This window comes from Ciconia boyciana, chromosome 1 (genome assembly GCF_034638445.1).
Source record: "Ciconia boyciana chromosome 1, ASM3463844v1, whole genome shotgun sequence".
NCBI lineage: Eukaryota > Metazoa > Chordata > Aves > Ciconiiformes > Ciconiidae > Ciconia > Ciconia boyciana.
Window position 1 is genome coordinate 133472190 of NC_132934.1, and position 26938 is coordinate 133499127.

General features: G+C 39.6%; 1 protein-coding gene across 1 annotated transcript in view; it reads left to right on the forward strand.

Moving 5' to 3' along the window:
* MAP7D2 (MAP7 domain containing 2) overlaps nt 1-26938 on the forward strand; it is an 85336-nt gene that overhangs the window by 22699 nt on the left and 35699 nt on the right. Inside the window, exon 2 of the mRNA XM_072849033.1 lies at nt 25984-26061. Within this exon, the coding sequence (XP_072705134.1) occupies nt 25984-26061 (78 nt within the window). The remainder of the gene's footprint in view (nt 1-25983; nt 26062-26938) is intronic.

Here is a 26938-nt window from a genome sequence, read left to right on the forward strand (position 1 = left end):
ATGGCCTGAAGTTGCGCCAGGGGAGGTTTAGCTTGGATATTAGGAAAAACGTCTTCACCAAGAGGGTTATCAAGCATTGGAACAGGTTGGAGTGGTGGAGTCACTATCCCTGGAGGTATTTAAAAGAGGTGTAGATGTGGTGCTTAGGGAAATGGTTTAGTGGTGGAGTTGGCAGTGCTAGCTTAATGGTTGGACTTGATCTTAAAGGTCTTTTCCAACCTAAATGAATCTAAGATTCTCTTCTATGAAAGCAATCCATGCATGTCGTTTCCATGCTTGGCTCTATTGATTTCAAGTTCACATCAAGAGCGTGCTGTGCTGTAAATCTTTTTGCTCTCTTTAAATTGTGAACTGTGTTGTTTGAAGCAATTTCTTTGTGAAAACTCATTCTTACATGTCTATTAGATGGACATGTTTTTCCTTCAAATATTCCTGTGGTGTACGGAAGTTAGTTTCTAATTTTTCTGTCAGACAGGATTGGAAAACATAGTCTAAAATGCTGTCATCCCTAATTGCGTTTCTTGCTTGTTTTGTGAATGATTGTTCAGGCAAGACAGGGAGAAGGGGAGATCCCTTCCCTGCTTTGCCACATCCTGGACAATAGCACTTTGCACCCTCCTTGTGGTGTATCCCATTTGTCTCATTTCTTGCAGCCCTGAGAAAGCCTTCTGCCTAGCCCTGGTTTCTTGAGCTTGACTATTACGCCTGTTTTGACCAACCTTAGTCTAGAGCTGTACAGTTTGCTCTGTCTGTTACGTCCGGCTTATTTCATGATGCTGTAGACTATTTCTTGAGCTTTTCTTTTTTGATCTACCAAAGAATTGCTGTTAACAACACACTTAAAAGTACAGCAATATCAAAGAACTGAAATTTTGACCCTTAAGAAGGTGCACAGCACTCTGAACCCCTCTAGGGCTCTGGGATGTGCACATTAAGGGAATTTTCATTGTAATCACTAGAAGATTGACTGGCTTTGTAAAGTGTTCTGAACTAGGGCTTGAGCGATTGCAGAGAATAAAAACTAAAATTTTAAGAGCATGTAGTTAAACCTTCATAATGCCTTAACTTTGTCTTCCCACACACACTATTTGCTTCTGTTTTTCTATTTAAAAGCTTTTTTTGCCTCTGGAAACTATCAAAGTGATGCTCTTTCTACTCTAGGTTCCATATGCCAAAATATTTAGCTTGGTCTGGTTTTTTTGTGTGCAAATGACGGAGCATGCTGCTGTATGCTTTATTACTGTGGTCCTCAGTGTTCTCAAACATCACTAGCATTATCTTTACAAATAAGATAAACATGTAAAATAAAATGGATCTCAGTTGCCCCAGATAAAAGCCCTTCCTCCTTGCCTTGTAGAGCCATCTGAGCCCTTCATTTTGATTTACCCAATAATGTTCTTAAGCAAGGGTATACATTTAGATTGGTGAAATTGAAATACCACAACAGATGTTAATAGTTTGAGAGAAGTTAGTTGTCATGCTCAGGCATAGTATTGTATTTACAACATATTAAACAAAATCCTAAGTCATGCCTGTCAGGTTGTGTGGCTTAGGTGTGAAATTCCCTAATTTAGGCAGGTCAACACCTGCCTCAGCTTTAGAGAGCTATGCTGTCGCCTCCCTCCCATGTGTCAGACATAGCTGCCTGCTTCAGCTGCCATCTGCCAAACCCCGATATTGGATTTGCCGGTCGTGGCATGGGAGAGGCGATGGTGCAGAAGCGCTGTGGGGCTGGGTGTGCTGCTTGGGGTGTCCTGCCTTCAAGTGTTCCTTCGCTTTCCTTCCACTCCCACTGCATGGGGTGGCCCTCCTGCTCCTCTCTGCCGTGCCAAGCCAGTGTACAGTCACCTTTGCAGGTTAGACAGAAGATGAGTGATCCGCTGTGCCTGTGTGCAAATGTAAAATAGAAATCCCCAAATAGGATCTGCTGCTTGTAGGTTTGAGCTGTTTTGGTTAGGCGTACTCTGGAGTTCCTGGATTGCATGTACCTACGCACATGCACAATTTAGTAATTCTTTTCCCGAGGCCAAATATTTCTGCTTCAAGCTATTTTGGTACAGTGAGTAGGATGAACATTTTCTTGATAAAGCCTTACAAAGTAATTAGAAAAAAACGTAGTATTTTCAAATACCATGCTTGAGTGTGTGACAGACTTGCTGGGTGAGTAATCTACATCAGATATCTATAGAACACTCATCACCTTGGTATCAAAATGCTAAATCGTAGGGGGTTTAGATTCATGGACTTCGTCTGTAGGGACTATGATGTCTCGTTCTGTTCTTTACTTCTGGGGTGCCAAGCAGTCTTGCGGTGTAGATGCATGCTGTTGATACACTATATTGAATAGGTAGATTCTTCTAAATATATTTCCCAGGGGCAATCTTAATATAAGCATTGCTGCAGCAATGTAGAGGTATTTCTAGCTGTCACAGGCAGCAAGCCAGTCCTCATTGTGACACAGCCTGGTAGGTGGCCATTAATGGATTTCTGCACCTGCACAGACCCTTCCTGATCGCGGTAGGTGGAATCTAGCTGTATGTATCCATTGCAGGATCAAAGCATATAGCTATGTGATATATAGACCCCCTCACTCCCAGAAGCAAATCTGATAGTCTACAATGTAATGATTAATAAGCCTTTTTTGCTATAGAAGTGTAAAAGCACAGCTGTGATACTTCAGGTTGCAACTACATATAAAATCCCATAATTATGTCTTGGTATAATAATGTCTTAATTTCTTTTAAATAAATTGACTCCCCAGGAAAAGCTGTTATATTGAGAAGGAGCTTTGTTTGTCATTTACAAATAAGTGAATTTCATAACAGCTTGAATGCCTTATGTTGAGCTGCCTATTTCTGATTTAATGAATAATGGAAGAATTGGAGGACACTTCATGGTGTTTTTGTTGTTTTTTTTTTTTAAATTGCATAATTTGATGAACCTTGTAATAGATTTTAATAATTATGAAGTCTGAGGCAAGGTCCTGTTGCTCAAATCAGTATCCCACACCTTCTGAGACAAATAGGCGTGATCTGCACTTCCTCAAGCCTGTTGGCTGAGGCGTATATAGAGAACTATGAAGATCCCTTCCATTTGCAAAAAATTGGGTATTTTTGTACGGAAATTAGATTCCGAGCACCAGAAGGCAGTTATCAAAAATACCATCTTGCCTAGCTGCTGTAAGCTGGCCCGCTTCCTCTCCCCCGGCTTGGATCCTCATGAAATGAAAGCAATACAGTTACTTCTCGCCCCGGTATGGTTCTAACCAGATATGTAGCTATGCTGATTATCACTACTTAAACGTGCATGGTTTTGATTGCCTTGTCGCCATAGGGAAATAATGCCCTGAGTATGTTAGACAGTTATTTTTGTAACTGAATTCGGAGCTGCTGTAGTGTAGAAGCAGTAGCATCCAAATGATCTCTTCTGCTATGATTGTGCATAATAGATGAGAGCCTAGTACTACTCACTGCGAAAGGGAATTTCTTCAGAAATTGGCTACATAGTGCTATGAGAACATTCCTTAGCAAAGAGGTGATTTTTCTTTTTAAAGGACTGTGTACAGACTTACCCAAAATTAGCAACATTAAGGTAATCACAATATTCACCAAGTAAAAACTGTATGTTTTGCATACAGATGCTCAGGGGTGTCCTTTTGTGTCGGCATGATGGCTACAGGACTAGTAACTGTATGGACTCTCTTGTGCTTTTTTTGTTTGTTTTTCCCCCTCTTAGTTTTGGTCTGGTCTTATTTATAAAGAGGGAGCAGATCTACAAAGTTGACTGTGCTCCTTCCTATTGCTTTCAGTGAGGTGGTGCGATAATGTGAAGCTTTTAATTGGCTTGTAACTTGCGGCTCTGCTCTGTGTGTGTTAACTCCTTTTGCTCGCTGAACTGGTAATAAGCTTCCTAAATTGTTCTGCTCGCTCAGTTCTCACAGCTGACAAGAAGAGAGTGCAGCGCCCGCAGCCTGCCCGTGAGGACCCTGAGCCTTTCCCCTCTCCCGCTCCCATTTATCAGTGGGAAGGTTTTTTACATCTTTACAAAGCTTTTGTACTCAAGCAAGCCTGTCACCCTCAGTTTCTGAGCGTTGCATTGAAGTGGCTGCGGTACCCAAAGACTTACTTTGAAAAGTGGTGTATCAAACCGAAATTGTGGTTGTTTTGTCTGTGTAGCATGACAAGATGTTGTTGTTTAAAAGGTGGCAAATAAGTCTTTAAAGCTTTAAAGCAAGGAGATTTGTCTGAGGACTCGGAAATGGTAGCTTTACAGAATTAAATGTCTTTGCAGACAAGTATGTGTGGGGTGAAAAAGGGAAGAAATGTTCCTCTAAAGGGGGTTCAGAGACTGCCAAGCCAAAAAAGCTTTAGCCAAGCATGAGAAGGTGAGTTGATTTTCCAGTATTTCTTTGTTATAAACCTCCTGGTTTGTTATTGTTCAAGTATTTCTGAATGATGTCATATTTTAAAGGTCTTAAAGGTCTTTTCCAAGCTAAATTCTGTGATTTTTCCATTTATACTACAAATTGTTATCAGTGATTTTTCTATTACAAGGAATACACTGAACACTTAAAAAAAATACATATTGGAATTGCTGATTGTATAAGTAGAAACAAGCTGAGAATTCTTCTGTCAGGGGAGGCAATGAGCAAACTTGGGAGGATCCAATTGAAGATGAGGTTATAGTTCTTGCACTTCAAATAAATCTGACATCTGCACCTTTCTACCTCTCATGGAAAACAAAACCAGATGGAGTTATAACGCTGGGCAGTGGCACAAGTTAAGCCAACTTTAGTCATAACAAAAAGGATGCCCAGTACATCATCTGTGTATATCAGACATACCACTATGGAAGGACTTAATCGTGTGCTTGGATCCTTGAATCCTTTCAGATAAAAATGTACTAACATTGTTACAGTTTGGGTCAGGTCATTGCAAGGATATTTACATATGCCAAATACTTATTCAGATAACTTCTATTTCATGTTAGGGGGTGTGTGTGTTAAGTTTAAGAACTAATCAGAAGTACTTTATAAAAACTAACATTCAGACTTTGCTTTAAGGCGGTTTTGGTGTACTGACATTGCTTTCAATTTTTTAAACTTCACTTTTACACATTTCTTGAACCTTAAGCAGTGAAATATCAATGCTTATATACATCTGAAGTGTAAGGCAAGGCTTGCAGGAAACACTTCAACTTAAATTTCACTTGTTCTTCTGATTGCCACGTTTCCTTTTGCCAAACTATGTCAATTGATCTTGCAGAGATGGTATTAATATTCTCCTGTAATAGCTTTAGCTATTCTAGCTACAAGAGAACTATTTATTGAAGAGTAATCAACTTGCCATACCAACTTAATGTTGTTTCAAGTATCCTCCTATATGCATTTTTATTAAGATAGAAGATGAAAGTTTAAAAATGGAAGCATACATGTATTTTAGAATCAAACAGAACTTGATTTTATGGAAGTGTGGTATTGAAATATTGCTGTATACTTTTTGTATAGGAAATCATGTTGCCTAGAATTTTGGGGCATAAAATTCACCAGATGGTTTCTAAAAGCTCTATATGATTTAAGATCAGTTTGGGTTTTAATTTTGTAGCTCAATAATAATCACTCAGTGAAGTTTGAATGATGGGGAAGAACATGGGGTGGTAACATAGAGAAGACAAATAATGATGCGGGAGAGATGCGTAGTTTAAAAAAATCAGAGGAAAGCAAGGGGAAAGCTGGAGTAATTTTTAAACTTATGGTGAGAAGAATGGGTTGTCACTAGAGGATTTATATCCCATCTCTAAATTTAGGCTATTTTTATTGAATATTTTATTATTAAAATAGTACTGAAAGCTGTGTGTTGACATCTTGATACTGATTAAGAACTGGCGTATAATTTTTTCATTAAATATTTCTCGACTAACTTGGTTCAAAAAGAAAAATAGACCTGTTTTCCCAGTGAATTGAGTACTAAACATATTGCTGATTCTTGTCAGAGAGCACCTAGATAAAGTTCTATACAATGTAAGCTTTGAAATATTTATATTTTAATAATATAAAATTCATTTGTTTGCATTGAGTCTCTCTTTTTTTCTTTTTCTTCTATTGGAAATTGGAGGAACTCTTACTGTAACGTATCTTGGAGGAAATGATGCTTTATAACCTTGCAACTCTCTCTTAAATAAAATTGACAAAAGTACTAGTCTAGTCAGCTACTGTAAGGAAACAAGTGCTCTTTTCTACTGTGATTTTAAGTCTGTCCTGCCTTAATAGGGATTTAAAAAAGATTGAACAGTGTGTTTTTTCCATTGCATTACAACCATGCCAAAATATGAGACTTGGACTTCTTATAATTTGCAGGATTGCCTCAAATTATGTCAATGCGCTTGGCTAGGCTGCTCTCTCATGCTTAGAATACTCCAGGACCCAGCTGCAGGTCTGTGCCTGTAGCTTCAGGAGAACAGCATCCACCTCTCGTTTGTGCCTCTTCCATCCATGCTGCAGCCTGGCCCTTTGCTCGCCTCTTTCCTCTGCCCCACCGGGAAGAACCAGCCTTTTGGGTCATACAGCGGCAGCACAAGACACTGGGTTTTATTTTCCTGTTCTTTTGGAGACCAGGCATTTAACCTGGAGAAGAGAAGGCCCAGGCGGGACCTCATCACTGTATTCCAGTACTTAGAGGGTAGCTACAAAGAGGATGGAAGCTCTGTCTTCATAAGGAGCCATATGGAGAAGGCAAGGGGCAACGGGTATGAGCTGTACTGGGAGAGGTTTCATCTTGATAAAGAATTTTTTTACAGTGAGAACAATAATCACTAGAACAACCTCCCGAGGGACATGGTGGAGTCTCCATCACTAGAGTTTTTCAAGATGTGATTGGACAGGCTGCTAGATAATTTCATGTGGGTTCCCTTTCCCATGAAAGGTTGGACCAGATGATCTTTCGAGGTCCTTTCCAGCCTGGGCTGTGCTGTGGTTCTATGAACGTGCAACCCTGCCCTCATCTTCAGAGGACAAACTTCAGAAAGCAACAAGCAAATTACATATTTGCGGTACCAAAACTGAAGTTTTGGAGTAAGACCTAACGTGTGATTTTTGTAGGGCAAGCCCATATATAGTTTCTCTGTGTGGCCTAGAGCTGCTCTGGGCCAGGAGCATCTGCTTGTGTGGCTGGCAGGCTGGGGTGGGGGGTTGCTGTGGCTGGCAAAGCCCGTGGAAGTGTCCAAACCACCTTCCCCTGTGAATGGGGTGGCTGGGTGCCACGGAGAGACTTCACTTCATGGTCGTGAGGAAAGATGCCTGTTTTCTGGCTGAGGGCTTTTCAAGCTCCCCAAAACAGTGAGCGTGCGTGGGGCACGTGGGTTTGCTTGCAGGTAGTGCGCTGGAGCATGCCAGTTGCCTCTGACAGCAGGAGAGGGGCTGGTGGCACTTGCCCTGCCGAGGAAGTCAGGTGAGCCCCCGCGGTGCCTTGGGGCCTTCCTGGGGCAGTTTGCAAACCAGGGGAGAAGGTGCAGTGGTGGGATGCAGGGCAGTTGTGCTGGAAAGCCGCAGGAGCAAAGGGCATCGGACATGGCAGGAGGCTTTTTGTTTGAGGTGTAAGGTTTTGAGGGGAGGGAAGACCTCGTACAGGTTTATGCTGAGAAGTAGGAAGGTATGGGGCATGCCAGAGAAGGGGCATACGTGCACAGGCAGGGCCTGAAGGCAGGGCGCTGTTTTTGGTGAAACTTCAATTATTTCAAAAGGGGCAGGGAGAAGACTCCTTTATCCATTTCTTGTTCTCTTTTTAATAAAAAGAGTGAGGAAAACTGCATAAAATGAGGAGAAACAGCAGAGCTCAGGATACTGGTACTCTCTACAGCTAAATTCCACTAAGGTAGAAACAGGTAATGATCTTAATCACACAGAAGCGTTGTCTCAGCAGGATTGTGTATATATACCCGTATTTCTCAGGTGTATATAAATACAACTTGTTTTCTTTGCTAAATAAAATCTAAAAAAACCCACTGGCTAACACTCACCACCACTGAAGCTTAACGTATGTATTGTTCTTTACACCACAAAATTTTTAATGTGGCTAGAACACGCTCGGTGCTGCCCGTTGGGGCAAATCCCAGTCCTGTGGGGAGAGCTGCTGGGGCACTGCTGTGGTGGGGAAGGGTGTTTGGGGGTGGGCATTCCTGGTTTGCCTTGCATGTGGAGGTTGTGGCAATGGTTTTTCTGTTGTTCTTTCAGATAACCTTGTAAATTGGTGAGCATCCTGGCTTCAAAATAGTGTTAAGGGCAGGAAGGTTAAATAAGCCTGCCATGTGACCGCCAGTGAATAAACAAACACAAGAGGTGATTTAAAACATAAATGTTCACATAGTGCTGCTATTTATCACTCTGCTTGTGAAAACTGGAACATGTTTCTGTTTTGTTTTTCAATTTCTGTCCTCCCACTTCTACCATGTATATGTATGTGGAGGGAATATAGATCTATCTACACATGCATAAATAAAATCTTTTTCTAAATCTTACTCTTTACTCTTAATTCCATAAATCAATCTAAAATGTCTGAGACAAAAAAATAAATGTAAGAGCTAATCCAGTCTTTGGCTGTTCACGTAATAGACGACACTTCCAACTGAACTCTTTGCCAGCAAGAAAAGTAATCTTGAAATAATGATGTGTTCACTGTGTAGAGTATATATATTTTTGCCTAGAAAGACAATATTTACAGACCACTACTCACTGATTCTTCTGTAGAAGTTAGGGTTGTACAAATAATGGTAATCGACCTATTAATTTTTTCATAGGGTTAGAAGATGGAAAGTGCTTAGAAAAAGCCTGTGTCCACTTCCAGTGAGAGGAAGGAAGCTCAGCTGCTGATACCACTAGCTGGAGGTGTCTTTGCCAAAAGTAATTTTGAGAGTGGAACTGAATGGACTGTATACATACACTTTTTATATTCCTGAGAGGACGGAAACAGATATGATCTCTTCAAATAGTGTTTAGGAATGTTGTCTTTGAGATGATCATGATGTCTACTTAAGTAATTGTCAAAAACATACTTGAGAGCTCCCCTTCAACATGAAGGGAATCATTGTGGCTTCAGTTTGCTGCAGTGGTTGGTATGAGCAAGACTTCTTAGGAAGCTGTACTTTACTTTTTATTTAAAAAAAAAAAAAGAGAACCCTGCAGAATGTTTTCTGAAAATAACTTTTAGCACTGGCTATGGTATTACAGTTGAAAAGGAGAATGATTTTATTTCCCTGCTGTTGTTTTTCTTAGCTGCACTATGCAGGATATTGTCTCCCATCTGGCTAGATCTACATGGTATTAATAATTAGAGTTGTTTGCAAAGCAGGCTGATTTCATATTGAATACTTCCTATTTTCAAACTGAAACTTTGGAAATTTTCTCCTGGGTCTACCTTTATCAATTTCAGAACTTCCTGTAGTTGTGTTGCGTGTACGTATGGGGTTGTCTTGTTTTGGTTAGGTTTTTTTTTTAACATATGTGGACCTTCTTTAACTTTGATAGTCACATCACCCTGGATTTTTTGAGCTGCAGGTTTTAATAGGCAAGTAGCCCTGATCTTTTAGCTGAACTGCCCTGATGGATTACATAGGGTAGGAGTCTGCTCTTCAGCAAGTGTGTGTTTGAGACACCCTTCCTCCTAAGGCTTGCTTTTTAAGGTGGCAAAATAAAAATACTTCTGTTTTAGCACTCAAAACCTGGTGACTCTTGTTGACGCTCCAGACTTTAGTCTGGGGAAATGTTCATGAGCAGTACGTCCTAAAACTTGGGAAGAAGAAGAGAGGTTAATACAAGGCAGGGGGACACCCCAAAACGTTGCTGTGTAGGTATCTAATGTTTTCTTTCTGCTGAAGTTGTCTTTATCTGATCACTCCTCACTTGTTATGCAGGAGCAGCTGCTGGTTTCTTGAGGTGTGCATTATAGAGCAGAACAGCTTTTCCTTCCCTTCTGTTAGCAGCTGGTGGCCCCTGTGCAGTGAGCAAATGGATGGTTTCTTGGCTTCTGGTTACTTGTGCCCTAGCAGCCATTTCTGTGTGTTAACCAAATTGTTTATTTATGAACATCTTTTATGTATAAAGTATTTGGCCCAGCATGATCATAGGCTTGGGTAGTGGACATGTGTGGCTTATTAAGGTAGAAAAAGAGGAACGTAATAATACCAGTTTTGAACACTTTTTGACAAAGTACTTTACACTTTATAACCCTCTCTTTAAAAAAACCAAACAAACAAAAAACAAACAAAAAACACCAACCCAAAAAGTAAATGTCACTACAAAGCATGTTTCATTGTAATCTGATTCACATAAAAGTTGGGCTTGAGGAGACATCTGTGTTTAAAAATGTCTGAAACCTGGTATGCTATTTGCTATTGACATAGCTATTAGTTTATTCAGTTGTCATCTAGTGGACGGACTAGTAGGATAACACCCTATTACTAGTTGTTGTTGTTGTTTTATGTGGTGAAAAATCGTCTTGTTTGATTACAGTTAGTGATTCCTGGAAGCCAGAAGTGGGAAAGAGCATGCAGGTTTTCATCGCAGTAAAAGGGATGAGAAATCAAAAGGAGCCTGGGAGAAAGACTGCGCTTACTGGTCCTCTGTCTTTACAGGGCTGGTCAGCTATAGTGTGCAGCCTGTGCCCTCCATATACAATGGAGGGAAGTAGCTCCTGGGCTGCAGGTGACAGAGGTGTGGGGTTCAGCACTTTGATGGTTCTCCCACGTGAAACAAAGGAGTAATTCAGAGTTTTGTGTGTTGGAAATAGTGCCGTCTGTTGCTGTGCCCTCTCCCCCCAGCGCCATCCTGCAGGGCTCGGGCAGTGTGGGCACAGCAGGGTGCTGGTGGCAGGGTCCATTGATGGTCCCATGCTGGCAGGGTGATCAGCAGGGTGATCAGCGTAGGAGTTGGGCTGGAGGTGGGGCTACCTCAGATGTAGCCCAGAGTCCAGCCCAGAGGTCGGCTGCAGCCAGCCTGCAACCTCAGTTGGGATCCATTCGTATGACATCGGTCCCTTCTCTGTGCCAGAGGTGTCCTCAAGGGGGCAATGTCCTGCACAAAACCTCTAGATAAATGAGCTGACTGGTGAAGCGGAAAGGACCAGACGGGTGCAAGGTAGTTTTGGTGTTTACCCGAAACTCTTGTGCTGTCCAGTAGACCTGTTACTATGTGGGTGATCAGTGTGCTTGGAGCTTGGCTTCTGTGGGGACTACTGAGGTCTTCAAGTAGTGTGTTTTGGTTTTTGTTTTGCTTGCAATTTCCTTTGGATTAGCCCTTTCTGTTGTCCTGTGTCTGTGCAGTTTGTAAACAGGATAAATTCTTAATTAAGGGTTTTCCAAGTAATGTTTAATACCTTTAGCAATTACTTATGGCTTGTAATTTAGTTCATATTGCATAATTCATCAGAGATTATTTCAATCAGTGATATGAAACTCATCTTCTGCTACAGCCCAGTCACGTTTGAGGTAGAACATATCTTTGTCTCTGTTTCCAGTCACAGCAATAGGACATGTTTATATGTATGGTAGAACCTAAGTAACTATATTGCAAACCAAAAGAAAAGTGATGAAAAGATAGCCTAACTTGAATCTACCATTTTTTTAAAATTTTATTAAATTGGTAGATTGCTGGAAGAAAAAAAAATTAATCCATTGATAGTTGTATGGTATTTCTATAAGTGTTGTGCAATTGTGTCAAGTTTACTGAGAAGATTTTTTTTTTAAACAAAAAAACTTTAGTTTTGTAGGATCCAGAATAGAAATTATTATAAATAATTGAAGATCTTCTTGCAATGAGGAAAGTTTTGTGTCTGTCTCTATTCTGTAGCTGTAATGTAAGTTCTGGCAGCCTGTGCGAGGTGGACAGTCTGGTTGTCTCAGTAGACACCCTAGTGAGATATTAAGGGCAAAGATAAGGAATGAATTGTAAATAGATACTCAGCAATGGAATGCCTGTACAGCAAGTTTTATTGGTACAAATGTCATAATAACTGAAGTACTATATAAAACTAGATCTTTCTCTCTTACTGGTTTTGTGGCATGAAAAGAAAAATAAGTAGGAAAGAACATAGTTTGGGATTTAGTGTTGACATTGGGGTGGGGAAGGATGATGACACACAAGTTGTTATAAGAATTAAAACAGGATTATTTTGCTATCTTTTTTGGTGCAAATAGATGCTAAGTTATAAGGTTTTGTCTGTAAACACCTACATTCTGGTGCCAAATAAAGCTACATTTGTTTTATTTGCAGGATCAGTCAGGTTAAATTTCCTGCCAATAAATTGTTTTATTAAAACCACAATTGCAACACATCAGAAAAGGGGGAGAGGGAGCAACAATGAACAAGAGAAAATGAAAAAGTAAATTTTAAATAGAAAATACCACCTAACCCATGTACGGGCTAATTGTAGACTTACAAGGTCTAAACACACATTAGAAGAAATTAAGCTAACTGGCCTTCATATTCCAAAATGTACAATTACGTTGTATTATAAGTAGATCATTAATTGCAAAATCATCATTCAAGTGTTTTCAAAATCAATTAGAACAAAGTATTGCCTGCCAAGCATATGTGACCTTCAATTTCGCACGTTCACCATGCATTTATCTTTGTTGAGCTTTCTTTTTATCCCAACATACACATCCGCACCACGTGTTACTAGACTGTGCATAGCATTAAATAAATCTGCCAAAAAAAGTCTGGCTGAGTGATTAGATTTGGTGTATTCAGTGTGGCATCTCCCACAGGAGAAGATTGTGAGTGTGAATTCAGTAATCATTGTCAAACTTGGTACATTTATGCTACTGTTCACTTTGCAAATAATTATCTTTGTTTCCTTTTAGAGCTTGTTATGTTCCATGCAAATAATTTCTTCAAGCTCAACTGTTATCATCCGCTTTTTAGCTGAACAGTGCTGTTTTGATTAACTGCAAGCACTCACAGTTTCTCATTCTGTTTTTTATAAATAACCCAAAAGAAATTACCACTGAAAATTTTGGTTGGTCAGTTTATCTTGGCAGTTTAATGTCATGACACTGGATTAAGCTTCTCTTAAAGTGCTCGTTTTACATGTTGTCTCTGCCTTTCTGTAAGCCTGTCAGTTTAAATGTCAGGCAATTAATTAGATGCTCTGAAAATCAGTGCAGCGTAACATCATATGGTTGTTTCCTAAAACATTTAAACTGTGTGTTTAAATGTGTGGTTTTTGGCTAATCTGTGTCCTCTCATTTTTTAGTTGCCTTTATTCTATATGAGTTATTCAGAAAATAATGTGCAAAAGAGGTATTGATTTTTCACTGAACTATTAGGTTATTAAAAAAAAGCATGCAGCTTTCTGTATTTGTTTTTAGCAACTTCCATAATTTTTGATAGATTTTTCTTACGTTGTTGTGAGTTTTCTTTTTTCCCCCAGGTCACCCTGTTGTGAGGGGCCTTTAAGATAGAAAACCCTTAATGATGTAGGGTCATCATACACTGAATATGCTCTATTTCTCAAGGCATGTGAACGAATAAGGACTTCGATGTGGGTTTTAAGTGTCTGGCTACAATTTCAAAAATTCAGTTGTCTGTACATCTTCAAAAAGAAATGAAGCATAGAGGATCACACCTATCTGTTCATCCTTCTTTCTTCTCACCAGTAATTAGCTGTTGAAGCCATCGGTCAACTTCAACCAAATTTGACAGAAGTTACAGTCTAAAGGGTGCTGTATTCCTGCAAAGATGGTAAAAACAGGTGATACCACAGAATGCAGTAAAAGCTCACCCCATATTATATGCCATAAAATTCACCGCTCTCAGGAGGGAGTTGATTCTGAATGCCCTGATGTCCAAGAATGCTTCAATAGAAACTTGCATCTTGACACCAGATTCTCTTGTGTCTATCTAGGCATAGCCCCATAGGAGATGAGGCTTTTTAGTGCCCTGTAGAGTTTTTTTTCCAAGTCACTTGTTTGAAGAATTTGAGTTACCAGAAAAACAAGATTCTATGGGCTGGATTTCCAGCTCTGCCCTTACATACGAATGAGAACAGAAACTTGCTGTGCAAAGTGCTACAAATTCAGGTGCAAGAGCTAGCAGCATTCGTGTTGCATTCCCAGGGTTGTATACAGAAGCATAAGGTCTAAAATAATAAACAAATTTTGCCTTTGAACCAAACAAATAGTTTTTCTTGAACTGTGATGGAAGACCTGTACAAGCCTTTTAATAGCAGTCTGTAATTTTGGACAACTATAAACCATATTTTTTGTTAAAACATTTTGAATTAACTCCTGCTGGGTTTGTATAGTGTTTTAAGAGTCTGGACACTGATGTTGAACCACTAACTAGCACTTACTTACGTGCCAGTGTTGGACTTTGTTCTGAATCAAGTCAGTCTTCTCCTCCAAATGATTGAAGGATCAACAGAAATACTCCAAGAAATTTCATAATTTAAGTATTTGTATTTTTTTAAAAAATGTTTTGGACCAGTGTCTCTGGTCTCTGAAATGAATTCAGGTAACAGTCAAAAGAAAACACCAAGCCTGTAGAGTGCAGGTATGTGTGTAAGTGCCTTTGTGTGTGTCTGAAGACTATAAAACGATTGTGCCAAGGGAAATACCAGCCGAGCCCCCATAGTCCTCCCCTGGCACCTGCAGTGCCTGCTGCACGTGTTCCTGTGTAGGACTTCCCCTGAGCTAGGGCAGAGGCAGTCTTGTCACGGTGGTGAAAATTGCATGTTACTGACTTAAATACATCTCTTGGCTCCTTTCTCTTTGGGCCATGAAGGTCACAAAAAGAAGGTGGGAGATTACCTGTGCGAACTGGAGTCTCCCTTCATCCTGTGTAGCTTTGCTACACATCACTGCTGAAGTTTAGATAACCTTTGTCAGAAAATACTGAATACAGGACCTGATCTCTGTGCCAAGCAATGCTTACTGCAAAGCTTAGTGACCCACTATGTTTTAATTGGCTTTTTTCTATTGGCATAAGTGTGCCGTGAATCCTGGATTCAGTGTATGTGTTCATCTTTGCATATCACTTAAGCACTTTGCATACAGCTTAGTCACTTTGTACAGGTAGCTTTCACTTCTGTTTTATCCTTTAGTTTTACAGATTTTTGTAAATGCTTGTAAAAGCTCCAAATTCTTACCCTGAAAAAAAAAATTCCTCGTCTTGAGACTTGAAAAATCAGCGGATGCACAATCCACTCATCTCTCTCATCTAGAAAAGTGTTGGTTTGGTAAAATATCTTATTCTGCAGGTTAAGAGTTCCACATGTAATGTGATTTGTGTTCTGAATTTGCATAAACAAATAAGACAATTTATAGTGGGAACTCAGTGACTAGTTCTCTGAGAAATTACAGATTAAACAAAGATTTAGCTTTTGCAGTGGTAAAAAGGCAGACTTAATCTTTTTAACACTTTAAGTACTGAAAATCCACCGAAATACTACTTAAGAGCATAGGTTCACATAACTCTTTCAAGGGATGCAGAAATGATCAGCCTTATTTGTGTATCAGTCCATCTGCATACTGTCCCTTGCCCTTGAAAAATACTTTTCCAAGTAGTAACTTAATAGATCTAATGCCTTCTGTCTGTTTCTACAAAATGCAAACGTTGTCTTTCCATCAGAAGGGAGCAGGATTTAGGCAAGGTGGGCAAGACCCGATGTATCTCCATGTTATAGCTGTAACTATGTCTCATTGTCCCTTCGCAGTCCTGGACTCCAGCAGGCTGCACCAGCCCCATGCATAAACTAGGTTGCCTGTGTCAGTGTTAAGACAATCTCCACTTTGGGATATTTCTTAGGCATCTAGAAGCTCTAAGTAATTCAGACCCTTTAACATAGTTCAACGGTAAGAGTTGAATGAGGTCCTTGCTTTTGGAGCCTTGTCCTTTGGGAGGGTTTGTTTGGTTTTTGACAGAGACAAGTAACATTTTCTATGCACAGTAGTTAATGTTAAATAGTTGGATCAAGAAAAATCATTATAAATGATCTTACAAAGATGCATTCATTACGTACAAAAGGACGTATGCAGATACGATATTTTTGTTCTCTTGGTAGGGGCAGTGAGGTTGCCAGCGCTTGGTCAGATGGAATTGCATGCACTGAAAGCTCCATGCTTGGTGTTCCTTGAGAGTCAGAAGCTCACAGCTAAAGGACAAGTAGAAAACTAGGCAGAAGTTGCAACAAGGACATGTTAGGCTCTTGAGGGAAGACCTAGAAGGATTAGATTGTCAGACGAGATCAAATGACTGCATAAGCACCAGAGGGAAAAGTTCATGTTCTGGATTTAAATGGGCAAATATTTGGATGCCACCACTAAATGATATGATTTGTTAAGAATTATATCTAGAGGCCAAGACTGGGGCATCCAAAAGCAGGAGCTGTATGGAATGCACTTTGATAAACTGATCAGAAACACAGATAAAACTGTAAGTCTATACATACCGCTATTAATATGAAGTGTATTGGGGTAGTACACCTACTAAAATGCAAGAGAAACGGTTAAAGACAGACATCTAATTGTAAAAGCTTTTCCTCCCTATGAGGATTTACTGTGCATGGTTTTAAATTACAGCATCGGAAGTTGCTGCGAAGGTTTGAGTATATGTTCATCGTTGTCAGCAGAGAAAAAAATCACAGTAAAATGAGAGCACTGGTGCACCTCAGCTGCAGGTCATCTCCTTGCCCACGTGGGGGCTGTGCAAGACTGCAGTGGCTGTAAAGACTTCCACAAAAGCTCTTGCTACCTGGATTTGGAAACGCAGTTCTATGCTTTCCCTTCGCTTTTGCTGTCTTCATGCACTTCAGCTACCATTTGAGAGTGCAACACAGCAGTGAAAATTGTAAAACCGTCAAAGCGTAAGATCACTATTGAGTGCCATACACCAGCAAAGCCAATTAACTTGAATAGGAAGTGGGTTTTAATGTGCATCTGGGGATTACAAGCTAGCTGGAGGTGAGAGAAATGGATACTTACAGTTTCCATCTCATTTGCTGATGCTAAAAATATCAGAATCTCTCAGTGAAATGCTAGTTTTCACTGAGCTCTGGTTATCTAATACCTAATAATAAATATATAACATCAGCAGATGTTGATACATAAATGTGTATTGCAAGTCCAGAAACACTTTTAATGAGGAATTGAAGTGTGCTAGACTATGCTATGGACGCAAAGCTTTTGTTTCTAGTTTATTTTGGTGACAAAAGTTGTTGGAGAGAAATGTAATTTCTTTCATTTTGATGTGTATGTTCCTAAAATGAGGTGGTTCAGGCTGAATTCACTGAGATGGGGAAATAAACTTATATGATCCTGAAACATTTCCCTTAGCTAATATGGGCAAAATAACTATGACTCGAGGCTTACTGTCTTACTGTGAGGCTTTTTCTTGCAAAGGTCATAAGGTGAAGTGAACTAGGCAAGCAGTATTTACAGTATTTGTAGATACTCTCCTTCCAACAAATGGGGTTTCCATTTATTATGATAGTACATGAGTGATAGGATGTCTTTTCAGTCTTGGGTAGGGCATGCAAGGGCTTCCTGATCCGAACAAGGTATTCCCATCTTTTCTGTTTTAACAAAGTAGTTCTGCTGAAGTCAGTGAAACTAGTCTTGCAAGTTAGTAAATGCATAGGTCCTAAATACATGTTGGGACAATTGCTAATTCAGGAGATATGCAGTGGGCGAATGAAAGAAGAAAAAGTTTCTGTAGTGGAAAAAAAAAAATGTTTCATTTGTAATGTTTATAGCTTTGGGGTTTAGAGGTTTGCTTGTTGTTTCAGTGTATAATTTCCAGATAGTACCAGCAATTATTTCTCGGTGAACCCTACTTGCATTTAGTTTCAAAGTGTGGATTGTGATTTAGAAGCAGTATTTGTTCTTGTTTGTTCTTTTTCTTTTTATCCATTCCAGAATGCATAGTCTTTCCTTCCAGAAAGTTGCTGATTTGACACCACACACGCACACACACACCCCCCATTCATCAGGTATGCTGAAAGTAGCTTGTGATTGTGCACAGAATTTTTATTTACTTGCTCAGGAATCAGGTTTGAAAAGGATGGCTTTCCTTGGATATTGTGTGTAGGATGAATCCATTATCAAGATAGTGTCATGAATGCGTGAATTCCTTTTGGATTATGCCCTTCTCTTGTTCCACACCTCATTATAAACCTTGTGTAGTTTATCTGAAGGGGGAAAGGGCTATGTTACTATTTTTGGTTAATATGCTTGAGGGCTTTTTCTGATAATATAATTAAAGTTGTGACCGGATCAATTTTTAAAACAATAATTTTCCTACATCTTAATAAGTGCATCTTCAAATTTGATTATCTGTCTTTCACAGTGAGAATTTCTACGTTTACTAGAAAATTTTTTTTTTAAAGCAAGTTGTGGAAAAACAAAAACAAAAACCCAAAATAAAAAACCCCAGCCATCCCAAAACCCTCTCAACCCCTGCAAAAAAAATCCTCAAAGCCCCCCAAAAAGCCCTGCTTAGACTATTTTAAAGGATAAGTCTTAAAAATCATTCATAGTTGTGATTCTGATGTTGTACAGCGCCCTTTTTTTAATAGAACAGCTCTGGAAATTGTCTGTAAACTTAGATCATACTGCAAATGTGTAACTCAAATCAGTTGCAATTAGGAAAATGACTAGACATTTTGGTAACAACAACAATAAATAAATGAGAATCTTCAGGCCTCTTTTATTGCTACTTTTCTTCTTTCATCTAATGTTGCAAATTTCAGAACTTGTAGTAAACTCTCAACTTTTTTGTATGAGGGCAGGAGTGGCATGAATGTCTGGTTGGGTCCCCACCTGCCAGCTTGCTTTGGAGCCAGCGGTAGAGCTGTGCCTACTTTGATCGATGGCTGCTAGAGCAGTAGCTACTTTGAAGCTAGCGTTAGAGCACTCACAAACTGTTAGCTAAAGCTCTGGATGTAATGTTTACATGTATGAACATTTTATTTTGTATTAAAATTTCATATGAGGCTATTAACAATAGTTGCCCGTTTGTCTTTTGGCAGAGGAATAATCCCATTGGTAACTAATTGCTGGATGAAAGATGTATAGTAAGCAAAGGGAAACCCCCTTCTTTTTTGTATCCTTTCTCCCTCCCCCTTGTGAATCAAGAGTCCTGGAACGTGTTATTAGCGTAGAGAAAGGGAATATAGTATACTCCCTTGGAGCAGGATGGAGAGGCAGGTCTGTCCTTTATCCCTGTAAGTATATCTGTAAGTGTCTTTGCACAGGCTTTATTCTGCAGCATACAATATCTGACGTACATGTCCATCATTTAATGGTTAACTTGACATGTGCGTGTTTGCATGTACACTACAAAGATGAACTTTTCAGATAAGTGACACTACTTCTGAAAGTGCTTGAGAATAGCTTTTCATTTAAGCTTCATGTGAAGTTACTGAAGGGTTTTCAAGTTAGCTGCAGTCATACAATAAATACAAAAATAGTTATGAAGTGGAATTTGCGTGTCCAAGTATATCAGTATCTGCTATTAAAATTACCATTTATGAATAGTAATGTTGTGTTCTGTAATATTTTAAAATTTTTATATCTACTTGAATAAAAATTCTCTTCATGGATAATATGCATTCACATATATACAGACTTTTTGAAGACAAAATTTTTCATTTGTAGTAAGGTTGAAAGGATTAATTGGGATCTGTATTGACAAAGGTAGGAATACAGAGTTTTTAAAGAAACTGCTGAACTTAGAAATTATATATTTAAATTTCTGTCTTCATAAACATGAGTGATGCAGGGTTTATTCTGAAGAAACTGAAGTCAAAAAAACCCACCATGGTTAAGTTATGGCTGAATCTCCACTAGTCAACTCCGGTTTTCTGCAATTTTTGTAATTACCTGCAGTGAGAAGCTGGAGGGACAGGCTAGAAGGGGAGGAAGATCTTACCTATAGGTTCCAAATGGGTCTGGGGTCTGATGTAGTTTGAAAAATACAGTTATAAATGTTCATATGTGTTAACTCTGGGAGAAAGACACTGGCAAGCTCTGGTTAAGCCTCCGGACTCCTTTCCACCTGACAGATTACAGGAGCACATGAATAAAACAGCAATGTAGAACACACACTGACATAGTGCTGCTGCTTTATGTGTGTTTACCGTGTGGTGGGCTGTCTAGGAGGGACTTGTTCAGTAAACTAAATTATTAATCTAGTGTTATTAGTTATCTAGTGTTTTCATAAGTAAAAACATTCTGCTAATGTATCTTACCAGTTCCCCCAGTGATCTTGAGATGCATCTGCTGTGTCTGCCTGATACTGGAGTCTGCATGGGGCCCTGTTAGGGCTGCGCACACTGTTTATACATAAAGCACACAATCCCATGGAGCTGATTAGGTGTCGTGGGCTCATGCAGAACTGAAAAGATCTGCCTTTTATATTTGAGCAAGTTTTCCTACCCATGCAGTGATTAAGATATTTTTATTACTATACGTGATCACCAAATGGCCTATATATACTTTATGTATCATTTTAAAGTTATTTGGCTGGCATTTTGGTGTGATTTCACCTTAAACTTAAATAAACATACCAGTATGATATATTTTGCTACTGTAATCTTTGTGTGAGTATGGTGTACAGCTGAAGTTCTTGATTCAAACAAATAATTTGAAGATTAAGGGTGGGGATCAGGAACATAAGGTAGGTACCTGGTGACACTTTGTCCTAGCTGTTTAACCAGAGCATGCAGGTCCCTGACAGCTGCTGTGTCCTATCTGCCAGGCCACCTCTCAGACAATTAGCCTGGGGTGTCTGAAATGTCACTGTGTTTGGCAACTGAGTTTGCCTTTAATGACTTAATCTAGTTAACATCTTTATAACAAGAGATACCCATCCTGATATTTTAATTGGACATAATGGAAAATGTCCCTTTTTTTCTTTTCTGGTTATATTTGAAGCCCAGCCTGGCAAACATAAAATTAAGTAGATGAAGCTGGAAAAATTCTGATTCTTGTGTATTTAGATTTTTGAATGCAATACAACAAACAGCTTTTTTAATTAAAGAAAACTTTTAAAAAGACAGTTATTAAAAAGAGGACGATCCACTAAATCTTACTGAACATACTTGCAAAGCCCTTGTGGTGTTTGTGTGTTGACTACTTGAAAGCCTCTTGGCAGTATACTATAATTAAAATTTAGAAAAAGTGCCTTTTGCCAATAGAAGCTGTCATCCAGGTCAAATCATGTGCACTTTTATATCTCTTCCCCTCAGAGTATAGTCAGTCACTAAAAACTTGAAGAATATAACATTTCTTCATTCGGTAGTCCCCAGAGGGAAGCGGTGGCAGGTGGAAAAGTCTGTTCTTTATTGTCTCAAAGAACAGTCTCAGGGGAGAGAAGGCAGGTTTTTAGGGAGCAAAACCTTGATTTTATAGATTGAGATTGTATTATTTGAAACAACAGAGTTTGCTAGCAGGATGGTGGGTGTATGTGCAGTGATATCTCTGGCTGGTCTGCTCTATAGACCACCTCACCACATCCCTCACAAGGCCACCCATTGGCAGAACTGCATCGAAACTGGGAATTTCACCAATGCAGCAATGTCAGAGTAGGTGACATATACTGTGGCAAAGGTCTAAATATGTTGGACAGTGTCATGTGGAGTGCGCAAAGGTCTAAATGTATTGAACGTGGTCATGTAGGACAGCCAAAGGTCTAGGTATGTTGAGCACTCGTACGCAGAGCTGGGCTCAGATCCACAGCTGACTTTCCTTCTGTGTTGGTATGCCTACTTATCAAGGGCTTCAATATCTGCTATATATAAATACATTGTGAAACCAAATACTGTGGGATATTATAGAGGACAGAGGTGTATGTGGGTTCAACAACAAAGTAGAGAGGAAAAAAAAAAACCAAAATGAATGGAGGCCCTACCCGCTGGCAGTTACTCAGGTGCAAATTTCAGGAGAGGTGTCCAAGCAGCTAGTTGGTCCTTCTGAGGCGTACTCTCAGCTTCCAATAACCTGATTGTCCTGCTCGAGTACTTGTTTCTCAACCAGAAACAGGATACAGATGTCAAAAGACAGAGCTCACCTTGTGTCTCATTGGGACACGACAACCTTCCTCTCTGTCCCGAGTGACCACCAAGAGGCTTAGGCGAGCAGAGTGTGTGTGGACATGTTCTGGCACTGTTTCATCAGTCTGAATAGGTTTACGTTACATATCAAAATGGGTTGAAGCAGCAATTAACATGTCAGTTTTTACTTCTCTGAATATTTATTTCAAAGAAACATTAAAGTATTGAAAAAGTCCTGCAGCATTAGCTGGTATATTACTGCTGCAGGACTACTGCTGACATTTTAACTGGTTTTAAGTTGTTGTCTTTTTCTTTAGAAATGCATGTTGTAACAAAGTCCCAGAGGAGCAGCTGGCCCTCTTCATTTGAAAAATGAGGCACAATCCCAAGGAATTAGCCCAGCAGTTAGATGCATGCCTTTGAGAGCAGGGACTTTGGAAAAGGGGCTTTTGGGAAGGGCTGGGAGATGGAGTAGAAGTAGCAGCAGTTTGTGTGTGTGTGCATGCTTCCTTACAGTAAAATTTTTGGTGTTGTTACTTGGGCAGTTTCCTTATTCTTCTGCAAGTCTGAGAATAAAGGGTTATTAGAGAATTTTCCGCCAGCGTCTCTTTGTATTCATTACTCTGGGTGGCAGAAGGTACAACCAGCCTGCATTTATGTCCTGACTTAAATGTGTCGTTTGCTGCTATACGCCTTTCTAACTGAGGGATCAGAGGCTTAGCTGTAAATATGAGGAAGGCTCAGGATAAAGCTGAGTATACAGAATATTAACCTGAGGTCACTTATCACAGTGAAAGCTTTTTTGCTGTGGGGTTTTCTTTTTCATTCAAACCTTCTTCTGCCCTCTACTGGCAGTTCGTGTTATGAAACAGAGATGGCATTACGTGATTTTCATGGTAGAGTTACCTGTGCTAGCTTGCTGTTTGCAGTCTGCTTTACCAAACAGAATTTGAATTTCTGTCATTAATCAAATTTCTTGCCACAGGTAACTGCTGTGCCCATTACGTTTATAGTGTATATTATATGAAGATGTGTAGTAAATATGCTAATTTTGGCCTTAAAAAGTCATCCCAAGGTACAAGTTATTACCCAGGGAATAGTTACTCTGTCCTTCAAAGCTATATTTACTTTCTGAAGGCAAGCAAATTTCTAGTTTTTGGCAGGCATGCCGATTTGTGAAGTCAAATACTTGAGTTAAGAAATGCTACTACTGAGGACGCCTGTGCTATTTTAATGCTATCCTTGCTGCATACATATGCACTTGATGCCTGTACTTATTAGATGGCATACTATTTTCCTCCACTCGGTTTTTTGCACGTTGGTGTGTTGCACATGTAATGAGCAGCAATTCCATGTATTTGTTGTCTCACCTGTGACATAGCCAAGTCTGGAGTGCTCTTCTCCAAGACAGACTTCAGATTATAGTTCTGTCTACTTTCCCGTTTCAGAAGGAAATGAAGCAGGAAGCACTAATCACTTTGAACTTGGTTCACCTCTTGAGGAGGTTTATCCTAGGCACTGAATAAGCAAAGGGACCTAAAAGGAAAAAATACATAATATATGTGTAAAAGGAGGCAAAATAAGGATTGTGCAGACTGCTTAAATTCTGATACATTCTCATTTCTTAAGTATCTGGCATTACAGCCTTGATGATCTTCTAATATTACCTGTGTGCGGTTGAGACATCCAACCTCTTGAGAAAGCCAACCTCAAAAATTGTGCATCAACTTTGGATAGCCATGGCAGTTGTGAGCAAGGCTGGAGCTTTTAGATCCACTTCTGCCAGTTGTGTTCATGAAGCAATCAAAGTAGACATAAGTTTGCTGTAGTTTTATTGACAAGCATAATGGGACATATTTTTGCCAATGTGTTTCATAGTTGCTCAAAGCAGGAGAGTGATGAGAGGCAGTGCAAGATTTTGTGAACGTAATCCATTGGCATGGGCTGTCTTGCTGTTCCTTTCCCCATCCCTCCAGCTTATCCCCATCCTGGTTTCCATACTTAGGTTCCACCTCTCCATCTGAGTTACATCCCTTGCCACAGAAAGACCTTAGCTCCTGCCTCTGCTTGCCTCTTTCCCTTTCTCCAGCCTCCACTTGCTCCCAAGCTCCGTCTTCCCTCTCTGGGCTCTTGATCCAGTCTTGATTTCACCTCCTCTGCTGCTTCTAGCCTAAATTGTAGGTTTCAAGCTGGTTTGACTTTCAGATCGCTGAAAAACTTTCCATCGGAGCTGTAATTTAACTATGCTGACAACAAGATTCCCCTTCTTGGCTACTTATTGCAGGCCCCTTCAAAGTAGTTGCAAACCCTCGCCATGGTTCCTTTACTGAGTCGCCTCCTAGTCTCTCCTCCTTGCTTGTCAAATCTGACAATAAATGGCAGCCAAGCAAACAGATAAGTGGACTAGTATGGAAGTACGATGAGTCTTCATTAATAAATAGATATTTATTTGACCCACAGTTTCTAGTTATGATTAACCAGCTGGAAGCTATAATCGCAATTTTCCAGAGGCCTGACTGCCTTCAGGTAGTCACTGTCTGTGTGTGCAGAGGAGGATTAGAGATGGTGTTTGAAGATGCTGCTTGGGGAAAAAGCAAGCTGTTATTCTAATGGGGGACAGCTGAGACCTGTGTTTTTCACCAGTCATAAGGGACCACCGAGGCTAGTTTTCAGCCTTCCTACAGAATCGTGCATTTTGCAGAAAGGCACTTGCTATGGAAAATCTTTGCTCCCACAGACAGGATGCCCTCGGAGGGGAGCCTGCAAGTGTGACTTTTCAGGAAAGAGAGTCAGGGTTACAGTCTGAGTAACTTTTCCATTCGTATTTATCTGATAAAATTAATAACTGCAGTTCTTAGAGCAAAAGGGAAGGGGACTTAATTATAATTCAGTAACTCAGTAGGGAGCCCAAATAATGATTGCAAAGGATGTTAACTGTGCTGTGAGACACCATGCCTGTTTGCACTGCAGTCCTGCTAAGACCCCAGGAGATCCTGAAAACAGAAAGGGGGACATTGGAGGCCTGTCAGCTGTTTTAAAAGGATACCATCCTCTAGCTGGTCTGTCAAGTCACTAGCTGGTGAGCTTACCCATGGTATTGCAGAAGGTCCATCTGAGGTCTGTCTGGCTGCTCGTTCCAGGGCACGCAGGCAGGTGACCTCGAGGCACCTCGTGTGTCATGCTCTGCCTGCCTGCCAGCCTTCTTAAATTGGGCTTTTTGGTGGCTCATGCTGTACAAAGAACTGGGGTGTCTGGATCCAGGTACAAAACATCCTTAGGCAATCTCCTCCCAAACAAGTAACCTGCTTTTAGATACCAACTCGAGGAGGAAACAAGTGTTTCCTACCTGGAAAAGAGGGCAGGAGGGCTGCTGCCTCTGTAGCCTCATCCAGTGCTAATTGCTGGTTGTTGGAATGAGCTGGTGCTAGTGGTTTCCTGTGGGCAAGGAAGCTGTGGGGCTGTGTTAAGCCATAAATATGAAGGCTGGGACTCCACATAGCATTAGACTATAAGAGAGCAGCATACCGCTTTTACTGCTTTCCTGAACTACATTTTTCTTTTTTAGCCAAAAACTTTAAAATGAGGTTATTAACAAAGATGAATACATGTTAACTGCATCCTTACGGTTTTTCCCAAGAAAGCTTTAAGTTTTAAAACAAGCACTAACAGCATGCTTGTTTGCTCTGAGAAGAGAAGTCAGGCATTTACACTGAGGAACTGTGCTTGGAGTTCGGCAGTAGGTAGGAGGCTGTGCTAAAGATGTATCCAAATCCCAGCTTGTTAACCTGCCTGCATACAAGTGCAAAATCGTTTTTGTTGTTGGAGTTGTTAGATGCAGTAGATATGGTTTATTTTTGGTGGATTTTTTAGTTTGTTTGGATGCTTCTTTAGTTTTACTAACACTTTTTAAACACTTTTTTTTCCTCTCTCTCTCTGACTTTAGCCATTGATGGATTTCTAAAAACCGATGAAAGACAAAGACTGGCAAAGGAGAGAAGAGAAGAAAGGGAGAAATACCTTGGTAAGATGGCAGGAGGTGTATGTATTATTTATGTATATGTGTTAATAGGCTGAAGCTACTAAGATGACATTTTTCCTGTTCTGAATTTTAAAAGTTGTGGTTCAGTCTGTTCCTAGTCTTTATTGCTTATATTACTACTTTTAAATTTAATTACAAAAAATAAATTAATCTGTCATCTTTGATTTCCATTTGAGTATTTAATATTCTGTAGTTACAAGCTGACTTTCTTCTTTATGTACTTTTGAATATAGGTTTATGTGCGAGATATTGACTGTTAGGATTCTGATTTGTAAAAATACCAAATAAGCCTTGAATAATACTCAGGATAATGGGTAGGATGATTTGGTGAAACAGCCTCAATTTTAGGCTATTAAGTTTTAGCCATATTAAAAGATATCATGGAGTTAAGTATGGCATAAAGCAGATACTTTTCCATAAGTTTTAAAATGGTTAATCTTTCAAGAGAATGAGAAAAATTATTAATTTACTTCCTGAATAACATAAGCATTGATTTTAGAGTTTTTATAGTAGTCAGTTGTTTTTAATCTACTAATGCCTCCAGGGAAATATTGAGGAAATTGCAAAATTGTTAATGTATATGGGGGGGGTGTGTATACACAGTTAATTTCATATATATATGAATATATATGAAATATATATCATATTCTATATAATAGTAATATATATCCCATATATTCATATATATATGAATATATCATATATATATGTATACATATATGAATGAAATTAACTGTTCCACATTGGTTTGGACTGACGTGTGTATGCATATATATAGATATATAACATGTTGAACAGTTAACTTCACTTTTCCTCATTGTAATAACAAGAAAGGCCAGTAGCACTGTTCCTTAAGGTT